The 22,018-nt window shown below is 35.3% G+C and overlaps 1 protein-coding gene across 1 annotated transcript; it reads left to right on the top strand.

Annotated features, from left to right (window-relative positions):
* Positions 1-1,395: 1,395 nt before the first annotated feature.
* LOC142356844 (uncharacterized) lies at positions 1,396-21,768 on the top strand. The gene is made up of 4 exons (XM_075408617.1): positions 1,396-1,816; positions 2,385-2,719; positions 13,418-13,516; positions 21,441-21,768. The coding sequence occupies exons 2-4, from the start codon at positions 2,438-2,440 to the stop codon at positions 21,747-21,749; spliced, it is 690 nt and encodes a 229-aa protein (XP_075264732.1). The 5' UTR covers positions 1,396-1,816; positions 2,385-2,437; the 3' UTR covers positions 21,750-21,768.
* The last annotated feature ends 250 nt before the right edge of the window (positions 21,769-22,018 follow it).

Here is a 22,018-nt window from a genome sequence, read left to right on the forward strand (position 1 = left end):
AAAAAAATTTCATATATGAAAATTATTCTTGCGATAGTGATGACACATTCTCTGATAGTGATATGAATGAAAGTTTTTGCCTAAGTTATTGAGTTATTATTTCGAACCAGGCAAACAAAAATTGGTCGCGCATCAGTGCAGTAGTGGGGTTCAGTCCAATTAACATCCAGCTATATTAAAACAACCACACGACATATTTTACCTCAACATAGAAGCGCTCTCGATCAAGCTCTACAAGATAAACAAAAAAGAATTGCGGTGACATTTTTTCTTCGCCGCTAAAATTGAATTATTGAATCGTTAATCATGAGCCAAGCTGTGAAATCTTAACTACATTTTTTGCAGCTACAACCAAATCTACAGGATTCATTAATTTCACCATAAATTGTACTTTTACTTATGGACGACAAATCTATATAATTACTGATCTAAGTCTAAATGAAATTCTGTTATGATTTTTTAGTACTGGGTAAGTCTTAAAAGAAGTTTTACAAGCTTGACAAGTTTTGTCCAAGACTTATATAACAATTTAAAGTTAAATTTCAAGTCAAACCACTTTCCAAAAATTTTCGAGTGAAAGTCTCGAATTTTGGAGAAAAATGTAACGCGTTTTCAGCATTAATATTCAAGTTTAAACTTGATGTTCTTCTTTAACCCTTTTGGGGAAGACAATAGTAGTTGGTCATCCACAAAACTGCTAAAAATGTAATATCCTAAAAGAGCCATTGAAGAATGTTCACGTGCGCTCAAACTTGTGACTGAAGAACGCCAGTGAAAGACGCTGAAGAATAGTCATTTAAAAAACCGGCAAAACAAAATTTCCACAATTTTTTAGTATGACCGTTTTTCTCCAGGATGCAGACACCCCATCATCATGACGATAGCTTTCAGTATTGAGCAAATAACTTGGTTGTCTGGAAAATGTAATGCGTAGTTGCTTCAAGTTATATGAGAATTTGAAAATTTGAGGAAAAAATTTTGACACAGCCACAAAAATTTCTCAAAATTAGCAAATTTGACTTTTGCAATGTAAATTTAAAATACATCGCAAAAGTCAAACCCGCTAAATTCGGGACATTTTTGTGGCTATTTCGTAGACAACAGTGACAAATTTTTGTCATAAATTTTCATATAAGTTGAAGTCTTTGACAGCCTATCATGACCTCTGGGAGTTTTTAGAGCGGTCCATAAAATATCTGAGACAATAATATGTTTCAACAGCTTTGAAATTTATCAATTTATATGCACACTCAACAGCATCTAGGTAAGCTCTGATAACGACCAGCTTAAAATGAAAAAAATTCCATCGTTTATACTTAGAGGATTAAATGCATAAAAGAACACACATTAAAAATTTATTAATCACGCAGGTGCAGAAAAAGGTGAAAAATGGAAAAAACTTTGAAAAATAGTCTTTTGTGCTATAAGCTGAGTTCTGTTTTTTATCTCTCCATATTTTGATCTCAAATTCGGAATTTATCACGCTTTCCAAGGTGGTTTTTTAGTCAGTCAAAGCGATTCCAAAGCTTCAAAAAAAGTTTCATTTTAATCAGATTAGAGTGCATGTTGAAATTTCGTAAATGATTGAGCACTGCTGAAGCAAAAAATGTAAATGTCGAAACACAGTTTATCAAACGTTTCAATATTAGCACAATTGTTTCTGTTATGTATTAAAAAATATTGATTTCATTTATTCGAAAGAGAAATATTTTGCTTGCCATGCCAAATTGAAGTTAAATAAAAAAAACGGCTTGATTTCATATTTAAATAGAAGACGGAAATTGTTAATTATCACATCTTTGTGCGGTTCTTAACGGTTTTGATCGTTTCGGAAACATTATTTACAGAGCAATAGCGAATAACGATAGAAATCAATAAATATCTTTAACTTTTCTTCATAAACTCACTTATAATCTCTTTTTAGTAAAATTATCCATGAAATTCGAATTGTGTCTGTGTTTATGTGCATTACTATATTTCCAAAAAAAAAACTAACCTGAGCAACTTTATCCTTCGTGTATCACCAGAAAATTTTGGATGGCTCTAAAATGAACAAATCAACTCAGAATTTTAAAAAAAAACTTAAGCTAACCGCATGCAATTTCATTTCTAAATTTCGGCTTGTGGTCTCTCACGTTTTTGCTGGAAACTTAATCTGATCACCTTTCCGCTTAAATAAGAACAAGAAAATTGTTGAACAAAATAATTTAGTGCAAATTTTTGATTTTCAACCTATAATTTTTCAGTTTTCACAATTATTGAGCTGCAAAGTCGAAAATTTTCTCAAAAAACTTTCTCAATTTCTCTATAACTCTTCAATTTTAAGCCTATTCACTATAACTAACACCTTACGCATCTCTTTATTGTTTTTTTTTTCATCTTAGTTAATTGTATTTGGCTGATTTTTCTCCTTCAAAAAATGGCGTGAAATGTTACGATGTCCTCTACATGCTCTTCGAACAGCGACTGTGTTTCGGGTGCCCAAAAATGTTGTTACTACAGAAGTACCCTCACATACAAATGTTGCCACATACATGAAGACGAGGGCAATTTGTTCAACCTCATTTGGTACTCTTTGGGTGCACTGTTTCTGGTGGTCATTTGCATAGGGGTGATAATTGGCCGGTGTATCAAACGGAAGTTACAGAAGAATGCGGGCACAGGTCACGATGAAAACAAACCCGAAAATAGGCGCAATTGCAATCAAATACGAAATGCGGTTAGAATCACTAAAGTGCTGAGCTCAATGGTTAACTTGGTATCTTTTCGAGGAAAATTCGTTATTTCTGCTCCTGAAATTCGCCGCCTCCTTATTTGTCGAGAAAAATATTTTTGAGTTTTCTTTCATAGTATTTATCGAAAATGCTGATTCTCATTTTGGTTATGTGAAATATTACATAAGTTTGAACAAAAAAGACGTAATAAATAACGCAATTTTTAAAGTGGAAAATAACAAAAAAAAATCAACGCGAATTGAAATATTTTAGTAATTATACTTTTTTCTAAATCATTCAATCTATTCAGAAAGCAATTTACTTAACTTCGTGGATAAACTGATTAAAGCAGATTTGCCTATTACAATATCTAAATTTTGACGAATAAATACAGTACTTTCGTTTTTGGATCTTAAGATAATTTTTTTTATTTGTACCAGAGGTGAGGTCATGTTCAATCTGTACTATACAAGCAAATAAATCTATAGTTAAAAAAATTCCATTTTTAAAACGAAAAAATAACCGAAATTTTGCAAGTTTTTTTAAATCTCTACTCTATAAAAATTGGCATCGCTAGAAAAAAGTCATACATTTTTCTCTTCATCCAGACCGTAACCAATTTTAAAATTAAATCATTATCTTCATTGTAAATAGCTTTCATCTCCAGTTTTTTTGTTATTTTACTGAAGTCTGGAGTCATCTAGCTGCTGATATTGAAGGCAAGGGAGATATAGAGAAAGTGGAAGAAAGAGAGAGAGAGAGAGAGAGAGAGAGAGAGAGAGAGAGAGAGAGAGAGCAGATGATCTGGGAGTACCGTGAAGAATTTAAAAAAAATCAATTATCTGACTCAAAACTCTGGATAAATTTTTCAGAGCGATTCTTTTTTGCGATCTAAATAGTGCTCGAAAGACTTTCTTTCATCCGGTGAACAGAAAATATTTAAGAACCGCAATGACGGTTTTAGCAGAAAAGGCATTGGGTTTTGCATTATATCTAAGTCGTTTCTTTTCCGTTTTTTTAAAAATTTACCGAGCAGGCTGAAATTGTAAAAGCTCAAATCGGCGAAAAAAACTCAAATCAAACCTCAAATTATCTGTGGTTCAACTCGGCAGGAAATATTTGGAGAATATTAAATTTAGTAAATTTAGATAGAATTATTCGTTTTAGATAGAATTATTCGTTTTCATGTCGAAACAGCGTTTCTTAACAAAAAAATTGCTGCTTGGATCTTATAATTGTGGCGTGGTTCTCCTAAGATTCTCGTAAGTTGGTTAGTTCTAAGAAATGTGGAGAGAAAACTATCAGATGTATTTTCAACATAACATGGTTTTTGAGCCACAGTCGGTCCGCAGCTGGTCTATTTTAGAAAATTCATTATTCTGAAGAGAATAATCAAGTTTGAGAATATTCAAATTAGTTTCCTTGATGGCGCTAGAGTTTGTAATCATTACATCTCCAGAATAATTTAGATTTCCTAATGTGCAGTTCTTCTTCATTATGATTATATTGAGATCATGTAGTTTCCCATGGCTAAAATCATCTTGTACAGCCTGAAAAATTCTCATACCCCAAAATTAAGTATGAGCAGAGTAATATCATACTTTTGTAGATTATAAATGGCAATTACTATAGTAGTATATATACACTATTTATATCTAAACTAGTTTGTAGGCAGTGTCATACAGATATTGTTACTTTACTCGAAATAAAATTGCGGTGCCAATTTAAGAGTTTTGTCACTACAAAATTATTGGCTATTTCGCGGAGCGAATTCACTATTAATTTTGTATTTTGAAAATCCGATTTCCTGAGTTCCAATTATGAGTGCTTTTAGCGCCGCTGAGTAAGCTTTAATTTCGAAACTAGTATTTCGCTTACCGAAATGAGGTCTATTCTAATATTGTGAAATTGAGTACTTCGCTCCGTGAATTTTGGATTGAAAGAGATGCAACTAAACTTGAATTCAGATTCGACAAGAATGATTAAATTAAGATAAACAGAATGTGATCAGCAATTTGATCATAACTAAATTTTACAAGTTGCGGCAAACAGAATGACAGCATGAATAGACAATTATTTCAGGAAAATATGTAAACAAATTAACAAGCATGAAAAGATGAAGATTTGATCTTCAAACAGGAAATGAACAATTGAGAACTAAAAATTGATGAAATTGAACTAGATTAAAATAACTAAAATTAAAAGGATTTAGTACTCCTAAGTCGATAACCCCATCCATACTAATCTATACTATATCACATTTCCCCCTCGACAAAAATAAACAACGAAGTAGTTTATCAAGATATTAATAACATATTTTCTGGTTACTATAAATAATACTGTAATATTTATGAAAATTTTTAATCAGATTCGCTTTCATTGATCCTTTCCGCCTCACCAACTCTCGTTGATTTTTCTGGCCCTTCATAATTTGCGGAAATATAGTATTGTTCGGGTATGTTTGTAACGGTGAACAAGGGTTCACTGTATAATCAGACTCTACATTTTGATTTCTGGCTGCAGTTTTTTGAATCGTAGAGACGATTGATTTATTTTGTACGATTAACTGTCGTCGCTTATGACGTGAAGGTGCCGAGGACGATGAAGTGGCCGGCGGACATGTTTTAGTGGAAATTAAGGGCTCGTAAGATTCTGTAATCGAAGGGGAGGATCTTTTTCTTTTCTGTGTTGGTTGGAAAGATTCAGTAGCTTTAGTTGCTGCTTTTCTCTTGGGTCGCGTTGGTGGCTCCGCAATTACGATTGACGTAATCGGAAGCTCCATTGGCGGCGCAAAACCAGTTCCACTTTCAGTTGGTGGCTACGGTGGTGCGGGTACTAAGGTTTTCTTTGGTTTGACTGGCATTCGTGCTCGCAACGCTCTTGTCACGTTTGAGTGGATTGACGAAAGTGCACTGACATTATCTGCGATTTTCTTATGCTTCATCTTTTTATTGCCCTCATCTTTTTTCTCGCCTCTCTCGCATGCTGTTTAATTAAGTCCTCTGTTATCTTTCCTGACGGTATTTTCTGTCTCCTGTCGGCATAAATTTTTCAATCAGTTTGACGCTCTTCCTTCGTCCCAATTTTGGCCAAATCCGAGTTTCGACTCGTAACCTTTCGTCTCCCCGGTTCTTTGATTACTGATGTGTAGGCGTCTGTTTTGAGTACTGATGATCCAGGCGCCATAACTTCTTAGAGTTCATCGAGGCTTTCCTTTGATCTTTTGCTCTTGGGTTTCTTCTTTGCTTGTTTTACTGTGAGTGAGGCCTCTGTTCTTGGCACTGCCAGTCCAACATCTGGATGGAGAATTACACGAGATTCCTTATCAGGATCCGCGTTGCTCCGTCGGACCGCATCTTTGCTTAACTTTTTTTTATTTTGTTCCAGCTCGATGTCACTACTTGCTTCTGTGTCCAAATTGTCCACCGAGATCAGCTCTTGCCAACGAACTGTCCCCATGTCTAAATATTTTTTCAAAATTCGTTTTTATGTGAGACTACTAGGATCAGGTTCGGTTGAAATATTACTTAATGGAGTACTCGCTTTTCTGCCAAAATGTGCCTCAAATGGCGATATATTTATAGTCTTTTGTCGGCATATACTTAGTTGGTAAATAATAGAATTTAGCGATGCTTTCAAATTAAATTGGTTTCAAGCCGCCGTTTAAATACAAGCTAAACGATTCTTGATTGTTTGAATTAGCCTTTCAACAAGTCCAGTTGCTCTGTGGTCGTGTAATGGAGATTCAATTAATTGTATATTATTTTGATTACAAAATGCTTTAATTTGTTGACCAGTTTGGCACCGCGCTTGGTCTAATCTGATAGAACGAGGAATTCCGTGTAGCAAAGCATATTCTTGAAGGAATTTCAAAATATTATCTGCATTTCCTCTATCAAATACCTCCGCAGTCGGAAATTTAGAAAATCGATCTATGCATGCAAGAAAGTAGAATTCTTGATTCTTTTCATTATAGATTGGTCCTCCGAAATCAATTTGAACTTCTTCATTTGGTACTTTGCATAATATTCATGGTGCCCATTTGCTAGCAGGAATAAAAGATTTTAAATTTTTACCAATTTTGACACAAGGATTGCATTTTGCCAATTTTGTGATGATATCGCGATGAATGTACGGCCACCATGCATGTGTCACCATGTCCGTCATCCTCCAACTCCCTGGATGCGTTGCGTTTATCGTCTCCACATAAGCTTCTTTGACTGAGTTGGGTATGGCGATGCGATCGTCAGTGCACACACACACATCCATTTTGAACATGAAGGTCCTTCTAAAAACTATGGATGTAAGGGCTTATCTGTCGGCATCTGTCCTCGTTTTCTGTGAGAACACAGTCCCTGATCTCCTTTAGAATCGCGTCCTTTGATGTGAAGCTTGCCATCAGGGTACTCGAGAATATTTTAGACAACGTTAAAGGCGTTCGTATATAGGTCATCAATGGACAGCGAAGTAACTATAGTGGTGTCTGTGTTTGGCGTCGATGGTGTTGCTGGCACTGCGAGAGCTGTGGATGGGCCTGCTTGGGTCTGCAAACCTTACTTTAGATGGTGTTTAATGCTTCACTTGCATGAGAGTTTCGTCGTCTGAGTTTGACATCATTAATACCTTTTGAAATTTAGTCGCAATTCGTTGAAAATTATTTAAGTTTTTGTTCGACTGATTTGTGGAGTGATTTAAGGCAAAAAGCGAGTTTGGAATGTTTGCTGTCTCAATTTGGGTATTAGAATTTAAGTTATTGGTTGCTGTTTTTCCAATTGTATTATCATTTAACGTAATCGCAGAATATTCTCGATTTCGCGATGCAAATTCACTGCATAATTTGTTAATGGTATGCTGAGTATTTGAGGCTTGTTTTATAATTGGATTTCCGCCGCAAAATTAATGTAATTCTTTGCATTCAATAAGAAGCGTTTCGCGCTGAGTTCAATCACGTCCAATTTAGCAACTATGATTTGTTCATCACAAGCAGATATATTAACATATTTTGCTGCGGGTCGCGTGAGATATAATCAACAAGTCCCATTTTTGATCCGGGTAGATGAATCAATAGGTAATAATCTAACGAAAAAATGTGTTAATCGACTATTATAAAATTTGTTAGCTCTATTTCCTCTCATGATCGATAGCAAAGACCTGTGATCATTAATTACAGCGTATGGATTACCATAAAGATAGTATTTGAAGTGTTCGATGGACCAAACAGCACCTAATAACTCAAGCTCATTGATGCTATACCGATCTTCTACAGAATTTAAAAATCGTGATGCAAAAACTGCGGTGTGCCAACCGTTTGAAGATCTTTGCTCTAATTCACAACCCAATCCTGTACGTGAGGCATCTCATTTTATATGGGTTTCTAGATCGGGGTTAACATACTTATTTTCCGTTGTTTCAGCAATCTTCTGTTTTATCAGCTCGAACTGTTCTTTATGTTCCTATGTCCAAATAAATTTTGTGTTTATCTTAAGAAGTGGTCTAAGTGGAAAACACAATTGCGATAGATTGGGGATAAATTTTCCCAGATGATGAACTGATCCCATAAAAGATCGTAGTTTTTTAAGATTTGAGGGTGACAATAATTTGTCAATTGTATCAGTTTTATTTGATAATGGTGTTATGCCTATTTGAGTGATGCTGTGCCCGAGCCATTCAATTTTATCTTTTGCAAAATGGTTTTTTAAATTTTGCAAGATTGATTTGAAGATTTTCTTGAAATAATTTCATTAAGCATTTTCGTACGAGGTCAAGATGTTGTTCTATTTTGCCTCTACTTACTATTAATATATCGTCAAGAAAACAGAATGTATTGGTTAGGCCGGCAAGTGTACAATCAATTGCTTTTTGAAATTCGGCTGGCAACCGTTAGTCTGTAAAATTCCGCTTTGCAACGATAATTGCCGGTCATATCTCCACTTACTAGATTAAAGTTGCAATGGCGGGCCGTATCGCTATGTAAAATTAATTGACTATAAGCATACTGCAGATCGAGTGCCGTAAAATAAGCTGTTTCTTGCGGTGCAGTTGATAGTGTCTGTGAGATCGTTTGAATTAGTGAATCGATATTTGGCATCCGGTACTTGTTTTTGTGAGTAGCTTTGTTCAAGTTTTTGGAGTCTAAGGTTATTTTGATTGATTGGTCTTTTTTGACTGTTATAACTATTGGAGAGATGAAAAACTGGTCAGAACAGTTTGTTAATTTTTCGATATGTCCTTCATTCAACAACTTTTCGAGTTCAATTTTAACTTTTGGTTGAAGATGAATAGGTACTTTTCTCCCTTTTTGGTGCGTGACACAATATTTTTTGTAAAAATTTTGATTTAACTGTATGATGTTTCAATTTTCCTATTCTTGAGATGAGTTCCGGAAATTCTGTTGCCAGTGATTTTTTTTTTATTGTACAAGGAGTTTCTACGTTGTTTACCTCTATGTTCGGTAAGACTTTTGTGAAATTGTTATCCCCAATTGATCAAAAAGGTCACGTCCAAGAATGGATCTAAAACCGTCCGCAACTAGCGTGATTTTTGCTTTTTGAATTTTCCAATCATTACAACGAACTGGCGTTTTTAATGTTCCTAATGTTTCGACTATATCATTCGAAAAAGATTTCAGTTCCAGCGGTTTTTTCTCCAACCATTGTGATTGTGCACAATTAAACATTATTTCCTTGGCAAGTGACATATTGATTATAGTGCAACCACTACCAGAATAGAGGAGCAAATGACAATCCGTGTTTCCAATTGTTATCGTCATGTTTTGTGGTGCAATAGGTGTGTGTTTACTTTCTACCATTGCAACGTAATTATCGTCTGAAGAATCGTAGTCAGAAATAAAATATTCATTATAGTTTACATAATTTACAATTTGATCTTCCGAATGTGTGTTTTATTCTGCAGTTTCAGTAGTTTCTACATTATTGATGCGATTATCTTGACGAGAATTTGGTGTATTATTTATTTTTTTCCGACATACCTTTGCGAAGTGGTTGAGTAACCCTCAAAGATTGCATTTCTTACCCAGAGCAGAGCAAACCTGACGATGTGTTGAAGTCCAGACTTGGCCACATCCTCTACACTGACCAGTCGCTGCTCGATTGACTGCTACTCTGCCTGGTTGTTTTCCGCGTGCATTCGCGCCGCAAAATCTATTGAAGGATTGTAGAGCATTGATTGCACTGCCAGTTGCGCTGTTATTGTTGTTGTTGTTGTTGTTGTTGTTGGATGAAATCCGTTGTTGATTTTGATGACCCATCTCCATATTTACAGCTATACTCAGAGCTCTTTCTGGATCAACTGTGTCATGAAGGAGTTCACGTTGAATATCATCATCCAACATATTCGTGATGAAGATGTCTCTGATTATCACTTCTTCTCGATTTTCGAATTCACAATTTTCCGCCAATTCTTTCAAAATGCTGTAGAATTGTTCTACAGTTTCAGCCTTTTTCTGTTTTCGTGAGAAAAACACGTAGAGATCAAAGGTGAAGTTTCTGGGACGAATGAAAGCTATTTCCATCATCTCCCAGAGTTTGAGGCTAGTGAGATCGTAGATGTTATCATGCGGAAATTTTTGTGTTAGAAGATGTTTTCCTTCTGTTCCGATACTGAGATACAGGAGTGAAACACATTTTGGTCACATAGATGCCATGGTCATTCTCCACACAAAACGCCTGCCTCCGTTATTTTTTGGCATTTCAATTCCCATTGAAGCTTCAGATGATTGTTCCTAAATTGTCGGTCTCTGTCCGTATCTTCTGTCGCATCTTCGATGGCCAATTCATATTTCGGCTCAACAGGTAGTCTTACCGTTGTTGGTTTTGGTTGGAGAAGCGCATCTAGCGTGATGTTCTCTCGTGCAAGGATTGCAAGTTTTACTTGAATTCGCCACTTCTCCCAATGTATTGGATGATCTAAAGTAGGTCGTTCCCAAAATGGCTCTATTGACAGCGGTGTCTTCCTAGATTCGCAAACTGACTGCGCCATGTCATACAGATTTTATTACTGTAATCAAAATGAAATCGCGGTGCCGATTTAGGAGTTTTGTCACTACAAAATTATTGACTATTTCGCGGAGCAAATTCACTTTTAATTTTGTATTTTGAAAATCCGGTTTTCTGAGTTCCAATTATGAGTGCTTTTAGCGCCGCTGAGTTAGCTTTAATTTCGAAACTAGTATTTCGCTTACCGAAATGAGGTCTATTCTAATATTGTAAAATTGTGTACTTCGCGGGGCGAATTTTGGATTGAAAGAGATGCAACTAAACTTGAATTCAGATTCGACAAGAATGATTAAATTAAGATAAACAGAATGTGATCAGCAATTTGATCCTAACTATATTTTACAAGTTGCGGCAAACAGAATGACTGGACAGCATGAATAGACAATTATCTCAGGAAAATATGTAAACAAATTAACAAGCATGAAAAGATGAACATGAATCTTCAAACAGGAAATGAACAATTGAGAACTAAAAATTGATGAAATTGAACTAGATTAAAATAACTAAAATTAAAAGGATTCAGTACTCCTATATCGATAGCCCCATCCATACTAATTCATACTACATCACAGGCAGTTATCACAAAGCCCATTTAGCTTAGTGGTTACTACTTGCTACGCAAATTAAATGATACGATTACCCGCTCGAAAATCCAAATTGCATAGAAAACAAACCTTGTTAGCGGGAGTTAAGCTGAGCATAATGTTTTTCATGCAATAATTTTTACTCAAAAATCAATACCGGCCCTTGTAAAATGGGACATGAACAGAGTACTGGCATCCTAAAAAACAAAATGTCTCTATACTGATTCAGCACTGATTTATTCTGCCACCAACCTCCGGGGGATCCCCAAAGGAATGAGATTCAGAGCAACACTGTTCAAATTTCATTCTTTTGGGATCTATTCTGTTTCGCACCCCCAGTTTCTTTTATGACCCCCAGCTACAAATTATAGGTTGTTATATAGCACGTTTTTATGTAAGAAAATAGCACGTATGCCTGGGGGTCATAAAAGAATTTTGTTCACTAACCTGGGGGGGCAACAGAATAGATCCTTTTTTGTTCAGTGTAGTTATGCCTGATCTTCTTTCTTTAAACTCTTAATTCCTCTGTTTTCTCTGGCTTAAGTTTACCTTATACATTAAAACAGGGTTATCACTCACAGGGCAGCAATCAAGCCAATTATGCAAACAAAAAAAAATTAGGTTTGATTATTAACAGTTGAAATTTGAATTCAAAATTTTCGATGCTCTTAGAACCTAATATTGATCTAGAGATTACATTTATCTTTGAGAGCAAGAGCAGAAGTTAAATAGACAAATCGCTGGTCTGCTTCAAAAAAACTGTTTGATTGGTATTTTCCTTGGTTTAGTTATCATTTGTGATAATATCTATCCCAACTTTCTTGCTGTCAGTATACTTGCTCTGCCATTAATTCAAAAAATTTTAAATGGGCGCTTTGAAATTTTGATCCAAACTGTTTCAACCCCCCCTCCAGCTTCGTTGCCCCCCCCCCCCCCGGCGCCTCTGCTATTTTTTTCATATTAACATGCTATATAACCATACATAATTTGTAACTGGATGGCATAAGAAAAACTTGGGGGACAGAATAGATAACGCAATTTCATCACCATATGCTGAAGAGTAATCAAAGCGCATTTAATTTGCTTTTTGTACAAAACAGTATAATATTAGCAAAACTGAGCAGTGTTTGAATATAAATTATCTTTCGAAACAAATTCCTTCTCGCTGAAGTGTTCGGTTTGAGAAATTATTAAGAACTTCAACTTTCTTCAAAAATAAATTTTACGTTATCACTGCTTAAATGAACTTTGGAACTTTCTAGTTAAGAAATTGTTGACAGCAAAAACAAACAAAATTCTGCCTGTCACTCTCAATGACAGATGCTTGACTGCTCATAGTAGATGATTGAATGCTAGATTTGATTTTACTCAGACTAAAATTAAATCTAGCGTGAGTAAAATTAAATCTAGCATTCAAGCATCTACTATTCCATATTTTGGAGGAGAAATTTTGTCCGATGACCAATATCAAAATAAAAAGATTCTCAATTAAGTTTTTCGTTTCATCTGCAAATGTTGTTACCACTGACAAGTTAGTCGTTTGCTTAGACCGACCGTCGTCATTGAGACTGACCGGCAGAATTTTTGTTTGTTTTTGCTGTCAACAATTTCTCATACATACTGCAGACATATATCTGCAGGATGTATGAGAAATACATAGAGTTTATACAAAAGAAAATTAAACTTGACTTAATTTGGTCATTTAGGAGCTGATAAGTTGTCTCATGAGAAATAGGTGACCAAACGACTCAAAAAGTGGGTGCTAATCGGAAAGTCTTGCTATTCCTACATAAAAACTCTAGCTATTAGGGTGAAAATGAAACTTTTGTTTCCCCCTGTCTCAAGACTTAAGGAGCTGTTCCCATTATAGTCGCACCCTCCTCGCTTAATTAGGCTAAAGTGTGCTGCCCACGCATTCCCTAAAAACAATCTGAAGCAATCTCAAAATTTTTTAATCTGCAGTAAAAATCATATGTCAATATGCAATAAACGAGGCAAGGAGGCCTATTTGGCTATGCTTCCGGGCTATTTTTCCTAGAGGTGAGGGTGGGGGTGAGGCAATAATTGTAGGAAGAAGTTGATTAAAATTTAAATATGATTTTAGAATTGTGGAAGAAGTGACGGAGTGGGAGACAGGCAGATTTCTCCACCAGAATACTCCGCCTCCCTGCCTCCCCCCGCATACACAGAGAACTCACTACAGGTATTCCTTACCGAAGTCACCCCTTCAGACTTGATATCGAATCAAATTCCCATCTTGCAAAAATTTTAACACGAAAGTTATATTTATTCATTTTTCAAAATATAGTTTTGCTGCAATCATTGCTGTAGGCATTAAAACTAAAGCGAATGGAAATAAATTTTCCGTTCATCAAATTATTCTATCGTAGTTGACTTTTTTGATCTGACTATAATACATATTTCCTGTTGACCTTAAAAGGACATGCAGGAATCCTAATAGTCATGCAGAGTTACATGCGAATTGCATTATTTCCCGGTAGCCACACAAAGATGATATGTATGCTTCCCTTATTATCATACAAGAATAGCATTACAATTTTTGGGAGTCAAAATTGTGTAATTTTTTTATTAATTGAAAACTTTGAAAAAATTTCCTAGTAATCATACAAAGTCATATTTATTATCATAATAAAAAATTGAATAGAGCTTCAAAATGCAGTCGGTGGCCACTTGAATTCTTATGTTGCTCTAACAGTCAATTTACTAAAAGCTTTAAACCCACAGAAAAAAAATAAATTTTTTTGCTTCTATAATTTTATTTCTGACATTTATTGAGATAAAATTAACTCAAATTTCAAATTTCCATATAAGGTTTAATTATGTCTTTATCTGCAGTAAAAACCACAGAACTTTATGTAGCTTATGCAAAATGTATCTTGTAACTATAAGCTAACACAATGCAAACATTTTTACAAAGTGCTTGTGTGAGCTCTTTTGAGATTTGGAAAATGTTGACTCTGACTCATTTTGGTAAGTTCTTACAAATACGTTTTAAAAAACTGAAAATAAAATTTTTTTGATTTCGAATTCATCATTCTAGGTTCATATACGAGTTCCCAGTAAGGATACATTGATACATACATTATAATACATATATTATAATGAAACATATATATATTATAATGAATACATATATTATATATAATACATATATTATAATGAAACATATTATAATCTGTAATAATATATGGTACTAGTATGACTACAAGGAATGCGCCACCCGGATCAGTGGAAAATATTGTGAATGCTGCCTTTTTCAACTTTTCAGCTAAACTATAAACAATATTTTCAATAGTAGAGTAACGGTTTTTCTCCAAATTTATGTTTTGCATTTTATGCAACAACTTGAACAAATATTAAAAAGGATTGTTTAATTTTTTGCATCAGTTCAAGTAACTACCACTCAGTAGACATTGGCTTGTTCAAAGCATGCTTAGAGAGCATATTTAAGCATGTTATAGGCAAGCCAGGTCTTGGCCAAGACTTGCATTTAGACTTGCACGTCTTGGCCATGACTTATATTTAGACTTGCATGTCTTGGCCAAGACTTGCATTTAGACTTGCACGTCTTGGCCAAGACTTGCGTTTAGACTTGCACGTCTTGGCCAGGACTTACATTTAGACTTGCATGTCTTGGCCAAGACTTGCATTTAGACTTGCACGTCTTGGCCAAGACTTGCGTTTAGACTTGCACGTCTTGGCCAAGACTTGCATTTAGACTTGCACGTCTTGGCCAGGACTTGCATTTAGACTTGCACGTCTTGGCCAAGACTTACATTTAGACTTGGATGTTTTGGCCAAGACTTGCGTTTAGACTTGCACGTCTTGGCCAAGACTTGCGTTTAGACTTGCACGTCTTGGCCAGGACTTGCATTTAGACTTGCACGTCTTGGCCAAGACTTACATTTAGACTTGCATGTCTTGGCCAAGACTTGCATTTAGACTTGCATGTCTTGGCCAAGACTTACATTTAGACTTGCACGTCTTGGCCATGACTTATATTTAGACTTGCATGTCTTGGCCAAGACTTGCATTTAGACTTGCACGTCTTGGCCAAGATTTGCGTTTAGACTTGCACGTCTTGGCCAGGACTTGCATTTAGACTTGCACGTCTTGGCCAAGACTTACATTTAGACTTGCATGTCTTGGCCAAGACTTGCATTTAGACTTGCATGTCTTGGCCAAGACTTACATTTAGACTTGCATGTCTTGGCCAAGACTTGCATTTAGACTTGCACGTCTTGGCCAAGACTTGCGTTTAGACTTGCACGTCTTGGCCAGGACTTGAATTTAGACTTGCATGTCTTGGCCAAGACTTACATTTAGACTTGGATGTTTTGGCCCAGACTTACATTTAGACTTGCATGTCTCGGCCAAGACTTGCATTTAGACTTGCACGTCTTGGCCAAGACTTGCGTTTAGACTTGCACGTCTTGGCCAGGACTTGCATTTAGACTTGCACGTCTTGGCCAAGACTTACATTTAGACTTGCACGTCTTGGCCATGACTTGCATTTAGACTTGCATGTCTTGGCCAAGACTTGCATTATACTGACAAGTGTTAAAACTGACATGTTCATAGTTCTGAATCAGTACTGATATAAAACTTGCAATTTGACGTGCCCAGTACTGATGTTGACTTGCCGTTGAGTCCGGGCAATCATCAGTAAACATAACGACGAAAACAATTAACTCTATTAACATTGAACGAGAAGCGGTGTTTTGATGCTGACTCCCCACAGTGTATTATACGATCCCAAGTCGCTTTTTGATCACCATGATGTATACACACATTTTTTTATTTTACAATTCCCTCACCCCACATACAATCGACAGTCTGGGTCTGGGTTCCATCGCTAAGTTTAACAAAGTTTTAACTCCTGCTGACAATGTTGTGCTAATATCTATTTTAACATTTGGAGCTTTGTATGCGGTACAGCAGTCATGCATCATTGTAGTGGTCGTTTCTATGTATTTTTAATGCATCCCATAAGAATTGCCGATCTTGTCTCCATGACAGTACAGAGGAAGAATTTTTTTTTACTCTCTGTGCAAAACACATTGTCGTGCCAGCACTCAAACTTAGGTCGGTTTGCGGCGGGTAACCATACTTTTGTCAATTTCCACTAAATATACTGTTATCGATTCTCACTTTTTAAACCAAACTTTGACAGTTTTTACAAAGTTGGACATAGGAAATCAACATTTTTGCCATTGGGGTTAACAAAATGTAATGAAAAATGATAGGCGAGCATTAAGTTTGTTGCGGGTCATAAAATAGTCTGCCTAAAGAAACGGGGGACCCAAGCAAAATTGATCTGTTTTTTCTTTAACAAAATGTGATTGTCTTTGAGCTATGTATTGTAAAGTTACCTGAAAATTTCGTTGAATTACAGAAATCCCAACTAGTTTAGAAAGTGAAAATATGGAAAAATAAATGTCTATATGAGACTGAGGTCGATCACGCATTTTTCAAAACAACGCCAATGATCTAATAAAACCGACTAGTGTGAAACAAAGTGGTCCTGATCGACAGGATGTGGAATTCAGTTTAGCTAACATAGAAATTAATTTTTTAAGTGTGCAAAACAACTGACAGAGTTTGAACCCTTACCTGCAGTTTGAAAAATCAATCATTCAGCTATACCAATTTTGCTCATTTATCGGTTAAAATCACTTTTATGTTGTCAACAGACTTAATTCCGGCATGAGAATAAATTAAATGATGCAAGAATTAAGAAGCCAAGCGTAAAATGTGCACTTGATAGCGAAAAATGCTTAAACACATAGAAAAGGCGAACAACTTTAAAACAATTGCTGCAAATGGCAACTATAGGTATTGTGTTTCACGTCAACTTTAAGAAGGATGAAAAAATTAAGAGGGTAAAGCCGCGCAGAGTACAAATGAAAACTTTGCACAGTCAGTTTTCAATTCAATTCAGAAAATTTTTCAAAAAACTTATTATATTTTTTTATGTATTGTAAAATGTTTTGTCTTAACTGTTTTGTTTTAATTGGAGAGAGGAAATTATAGCGCAGTCTTACTGTGTGCTTGGACTTACTTCTCCTATAACCAGTTTTTAATTTGACTAGAGAGAGTTTTCCAACAATTTTTATGCCATTTTCGTTTTTAGAACGCCTTATTAAATTTGGTAAGGCCTTAGTATGGCTCTTTATCAAGCTTGAGACGGCCTTAGTACGCACATTATTAATCTTGATAATGCCTCAATACGGTAACTTAGAAATGTTTGTACGGTTTTTATCGATACGCTACCGCCTTACTAAGTTTTCAAAGTTCAGACAACTGTTGCGTAGCTTTATTAACCTGAGTACGGTAGTTATGTTATGAACTTTGCCTTCATTGAACCAACGCCAAGCCATTTTCGAAGAACATATATACAAGTCTAAAATCATAACCACATCAGATTGCAATTGATTAAAATTTAAGATTACAATTGACTGTTTCCAGACATGTCTGGAATGCGTAAAACCTATGCAACGTCTGAAAATGAGTACTTAGACTACAAATACCCAAAAATAGGAAAAGATGTATTCCCCCAATAAGATGGGAGACCGAAACAAGATAGATTATGTTTTTTCAACATTTTTTGGTTGGCTTTTTATGTACTGTAAAGTTACCTGCAAATATCTTTAAATTAAAGTAATCCCACTTATGTAATTTAATAGTCATTTTGAGACTGAGGTAGAACATGCTTCATTAATAAAACTCTCGCAAATGAACAAATATAAATCAATTAACGTCGGACAAAATGCTATCGAATGACCGGAGGAGAAATTCAACTTAGATAGTGTAGAATAACAATTTTTTAGGCATGCAAAGCAACTGATATGTTTTCGGAACTTTACCAGCAGTCTCGGAAATCAATCACTCAGCTATCTTAACTTGGCTCATTTATCGCTTTCAATCACTTTTATGTAAGCAATAGACTTAATTTTGAAATGAGAATAAAATAAATCACGCAAAAATAATGAAGCCAAGCGTACAAAAGTGCACTTCATAGTAAAAACCGTTTTTATAACCAGAGCAAAATCAAATGCATAGAACAACGCACAACTTTAAAAAAACATTCGGCAAAATTCTTGAGAGAGCAACTAGGAAATTGCCTAAATAAGTTTGAAAAACAACTTCACGCACGCAATGTTGTCAAGAAATTGCAGTGATGAACGAAAAAAAACATAGCAGAGCACGAAGAGTACCGAGCCGCAACTCAAACAGTTGAGGAAAACTATTAATTAAATATTTAGCAAAATATACTTTAATGGCCAATGAAGAACTTTAACCAACAGACAAAAAAGAGAAAATCAACTCAAAAAGAGAAACTTTTTACCATTTTTGACAACAAAAGAACAACAAGTGCCGGAAAAACTCAAAAACTATTTAGAGATAAAGAAAAACAAATTGTTAATTTTAAAACTCTTAGAAAAAGAAATTAATTAGATAGATTTTAGATATTAACAAAAAGAACAAAATTAGGCATTTTCATTTATGTATTTTGAAACAAAACCATGTTTTGTCATGTTCTGTCGGCACTAGCCACAAAGGCAACAATGAGAATCAACAAATACATGCGGCACAATCAGATTTTTTAATGAAGATGTATAGCATAATTGTCAGCAAATGTTAGTTTTCCATTGAACTTTGATAATCTTTTGAAAAAAGTGGATTTCTAAAATTCTCTTTTTTTCCAATCCTTTGTGGCTAAATTTAATACTAAAAGCTGATTTTTCGCTGACATACAAAATGTCGAAAAGAGAGGGAAGAAAAAGTAGACAGAACAAAATCAGGAAACGACTCAAAAGCGTCGTTGACAATAATTTCGCCCTTCAATTTACGAGTATATAGTGGCGGAATCCGTCAAAATAGAGAAATGACAACATTAAGTTGAATAGCAAAATAGTCAAAAGTTAAAATTATTCTAAAAATCAGCAAATTTCAACTATTTTTCATATATTACTTGTAAGCAAACAAACAAAAAAATGTTTTTCAAGCGGTTAAGTCGAGAAGCATTGCACATTATTACACAAGGTATAATAAGCACAGAAACATAAGTCATAAGTCAAAAATGAGAGAACACAAAGAAAACAAAAAACATAGAAAATAACTGATTGGTTCACAAAAATATCTATTTCAGCTTTTAATAAGAAATACCACCACGTATTATGCGTCTCTCCAGTTGACAATAGCTGGAAAAAATGAATACAATGGGAAAAAAATTGTTTAAAAAGCCCAAAAATGCGCAAAAGTTTGAAGAGCTTTGGAATTAGCTCAAAAAAGGGCTCCTTTTAACTAGAAGAAACTACAAAACGCAATCCGACAACAAGATAAACATTTTTTAGTCTAAAACAACTTTTTATTCAACATTAAAATCCTCAAACAAATCAAAAACGAATACAAAAACAAAAAAAGCTGAAGGTTAAAAAAATGCTTGCTCAGCATATTTGCCGCTGCTATTTGTGCTCTTTTTTTAAAAAGAAGTTTTGAAATAAAATGACAACCCGCCTTTTTCTCCGCTTTCTGAATTCGTTCACAGAAACAAATTTTTAAAACCTGTTCACATATTTTTTATTTTTTGCTTGTTCATTTGTCAAAAAATAGATTAGGCGGAAGCCTCATGACTTAACTCAAAATTTATTTATGCCCCAGACAAACAAAGCAAAACAAAAAATTTTTTCAACCATTCTAGTCATTTTTACCAATCAACTCTTCTAACATACTTGGGGTTATTAAAAATGGCAACCTTTACCTTCTCCTCAAATTGCGTCAAGCTAATACTTGTTAGAACAATAAATTTTTTATACTAGTTCTTCTCAATCCTTTGTCAGCTCAAAATAAACAAGCGCAAAATAAACAAAAATAACAAAACAAAACAAGAGAAGAAACTAGGTTTGTGTAACATTCAAATGTCTCATCTCAGTAAGAACACCCAGAATATCAGTCAAATAAGCTATTCAGCACAAAAAACTAATCAAATGGGAAAAAAACAAAGAATGACTGAAAAATATATCAGACCATTTGAAAAAAGTAACCAAAATATCTCAAGAAATAAAAAAACTCCTACAGCACTATGAAAACTTTGAAGAAAGCCAAAAAACTGCTTTAAAGTTTTCTGAAATGCTTAACAGGCATTTATAGCTTAAATTGCTTTAAATAGTCAAAAAGATTGTCATTGTGTTCAAAAACAGCGGAAAATATTTAATTGATGCTTAGCATAATAGAATTATCAAGCACCAATTATACCAAATGAAAGCACCAAATTATCAAGCACCAAATGAAAAAACAACAACAGGATAAGATAAGTGGAAAAAGGTCCCAGGTTGAGGTCCAGACCCAAATTTTCTTCTGATCAGACTTTCCAGACCGAAATCATATTTGATCAGACTTTCCAGACCCAAGTTGCCTCTGATCAGACTTTCTAGACACAAGGGTATCTGATCACACTTTTCATACGCGTTCTGATCAGACCATCTTCAGACCATACTCCAGACTCAAATTGAGACCATTGCCCAAACCTTAATCAGACTATGATCAGACCCAATTGCGTTCGAAAACATTTCTGATCAGATCCAAGTGCGCTCGAAGAGGTTATGATCAGACCCAATTGCGCTCGAATCTGCCTATTATCAAACATTTCAGACCAAATTGACCTCTGATCAGGCCATCTTCAGACAATGGTCCAAACTTTTCAGACCAAAATGAGCTCTGATCAGACCATCTCCAGACTATGGTCCAGACTGTAGTGCGCTCGAACTTCCGTCCAGACCTGTAATTTTGGTCTGGGAACACACGGGTGTGCGCTCGACTGGGTCTGATCATAAACCAATTTGCGTCTGGACCTCAACCTGGGGTTAAGTTAAAAATAAAAAATGCAATGATAAAAAATCCGCAGGTGTTGAAAAAATTTCCATTGATTCGGTTTTGGACACCACAAGATCTCACATGAGTATCATCAGTTGATCAACATTGACCAATGTTGCGCAAGATCAAAATATATTTGCCGTGTGAACCCTTCCGAGATAAAGTTTCTATTGCACCCTCTGAAATATTTTATTTGAATTAGTTTGAAAAAAGTTATCCTATTTTTATAGATCATGCCCTCAGAAAATTCTCCACCCTATCCAATTGGCCCGACGAATTGCTACGACTCGTCACTTCCGACAAATTCACAATCGTACCCTCAAATCGGGTTCCATGCACCTGTAGCCGCTTGTCCTATTGGTTTCCATGTCCAGTCCTTTTCCAGCCATCAACCCGCCTTTACAGCTGGACAAATGACAGGTGGAGACGCCACTCAAATGCCTCCTGTTGAAGAAATGCCACCAAGTTATGAACAAAGCAGCTACGGAACCAATTATGGGCCACTTAATAATTATGGATTTGTTGCTAATTCAAACTAAACTCTTTCAGGAACTTTTAACGCGGGTCGAGGTGTTAACGTCATCCCTAGTTGAGAAGACTGAACAAAAACGATGAAGTATTTGTAAGACATCTTCGGTATCTGCGGTTCCAAACTTAAGAAAGCGTCGGTACGTTCGGTTTGTTCAGTATTGTCGGTTTCGAACGTAAAAAAATTCGGTATCGCGTTTTACACGCAAGAGAGATTCAGTATGTTCGGTATTTAAACGTAAGAGATCGTCGGTATGTTTGGTTTTAGACGTAAGAAAAT

This window comes from Convolutriloba macropyga, unplaced genomic scaffold, assembly GCF_964194025.1.
Source record: "Convolutriloba macropyga unplaced genomic scaffold, txConMacr16.3 SCAFFOLD_669, whole genome shotgun sequence".
NCBI classification, from domain to species: Eukaryota; Metazoa; Xenacoelomorpha; order Acoela; family Convolutidae; genus Convolutriloba; species Convolutriloba macropyga.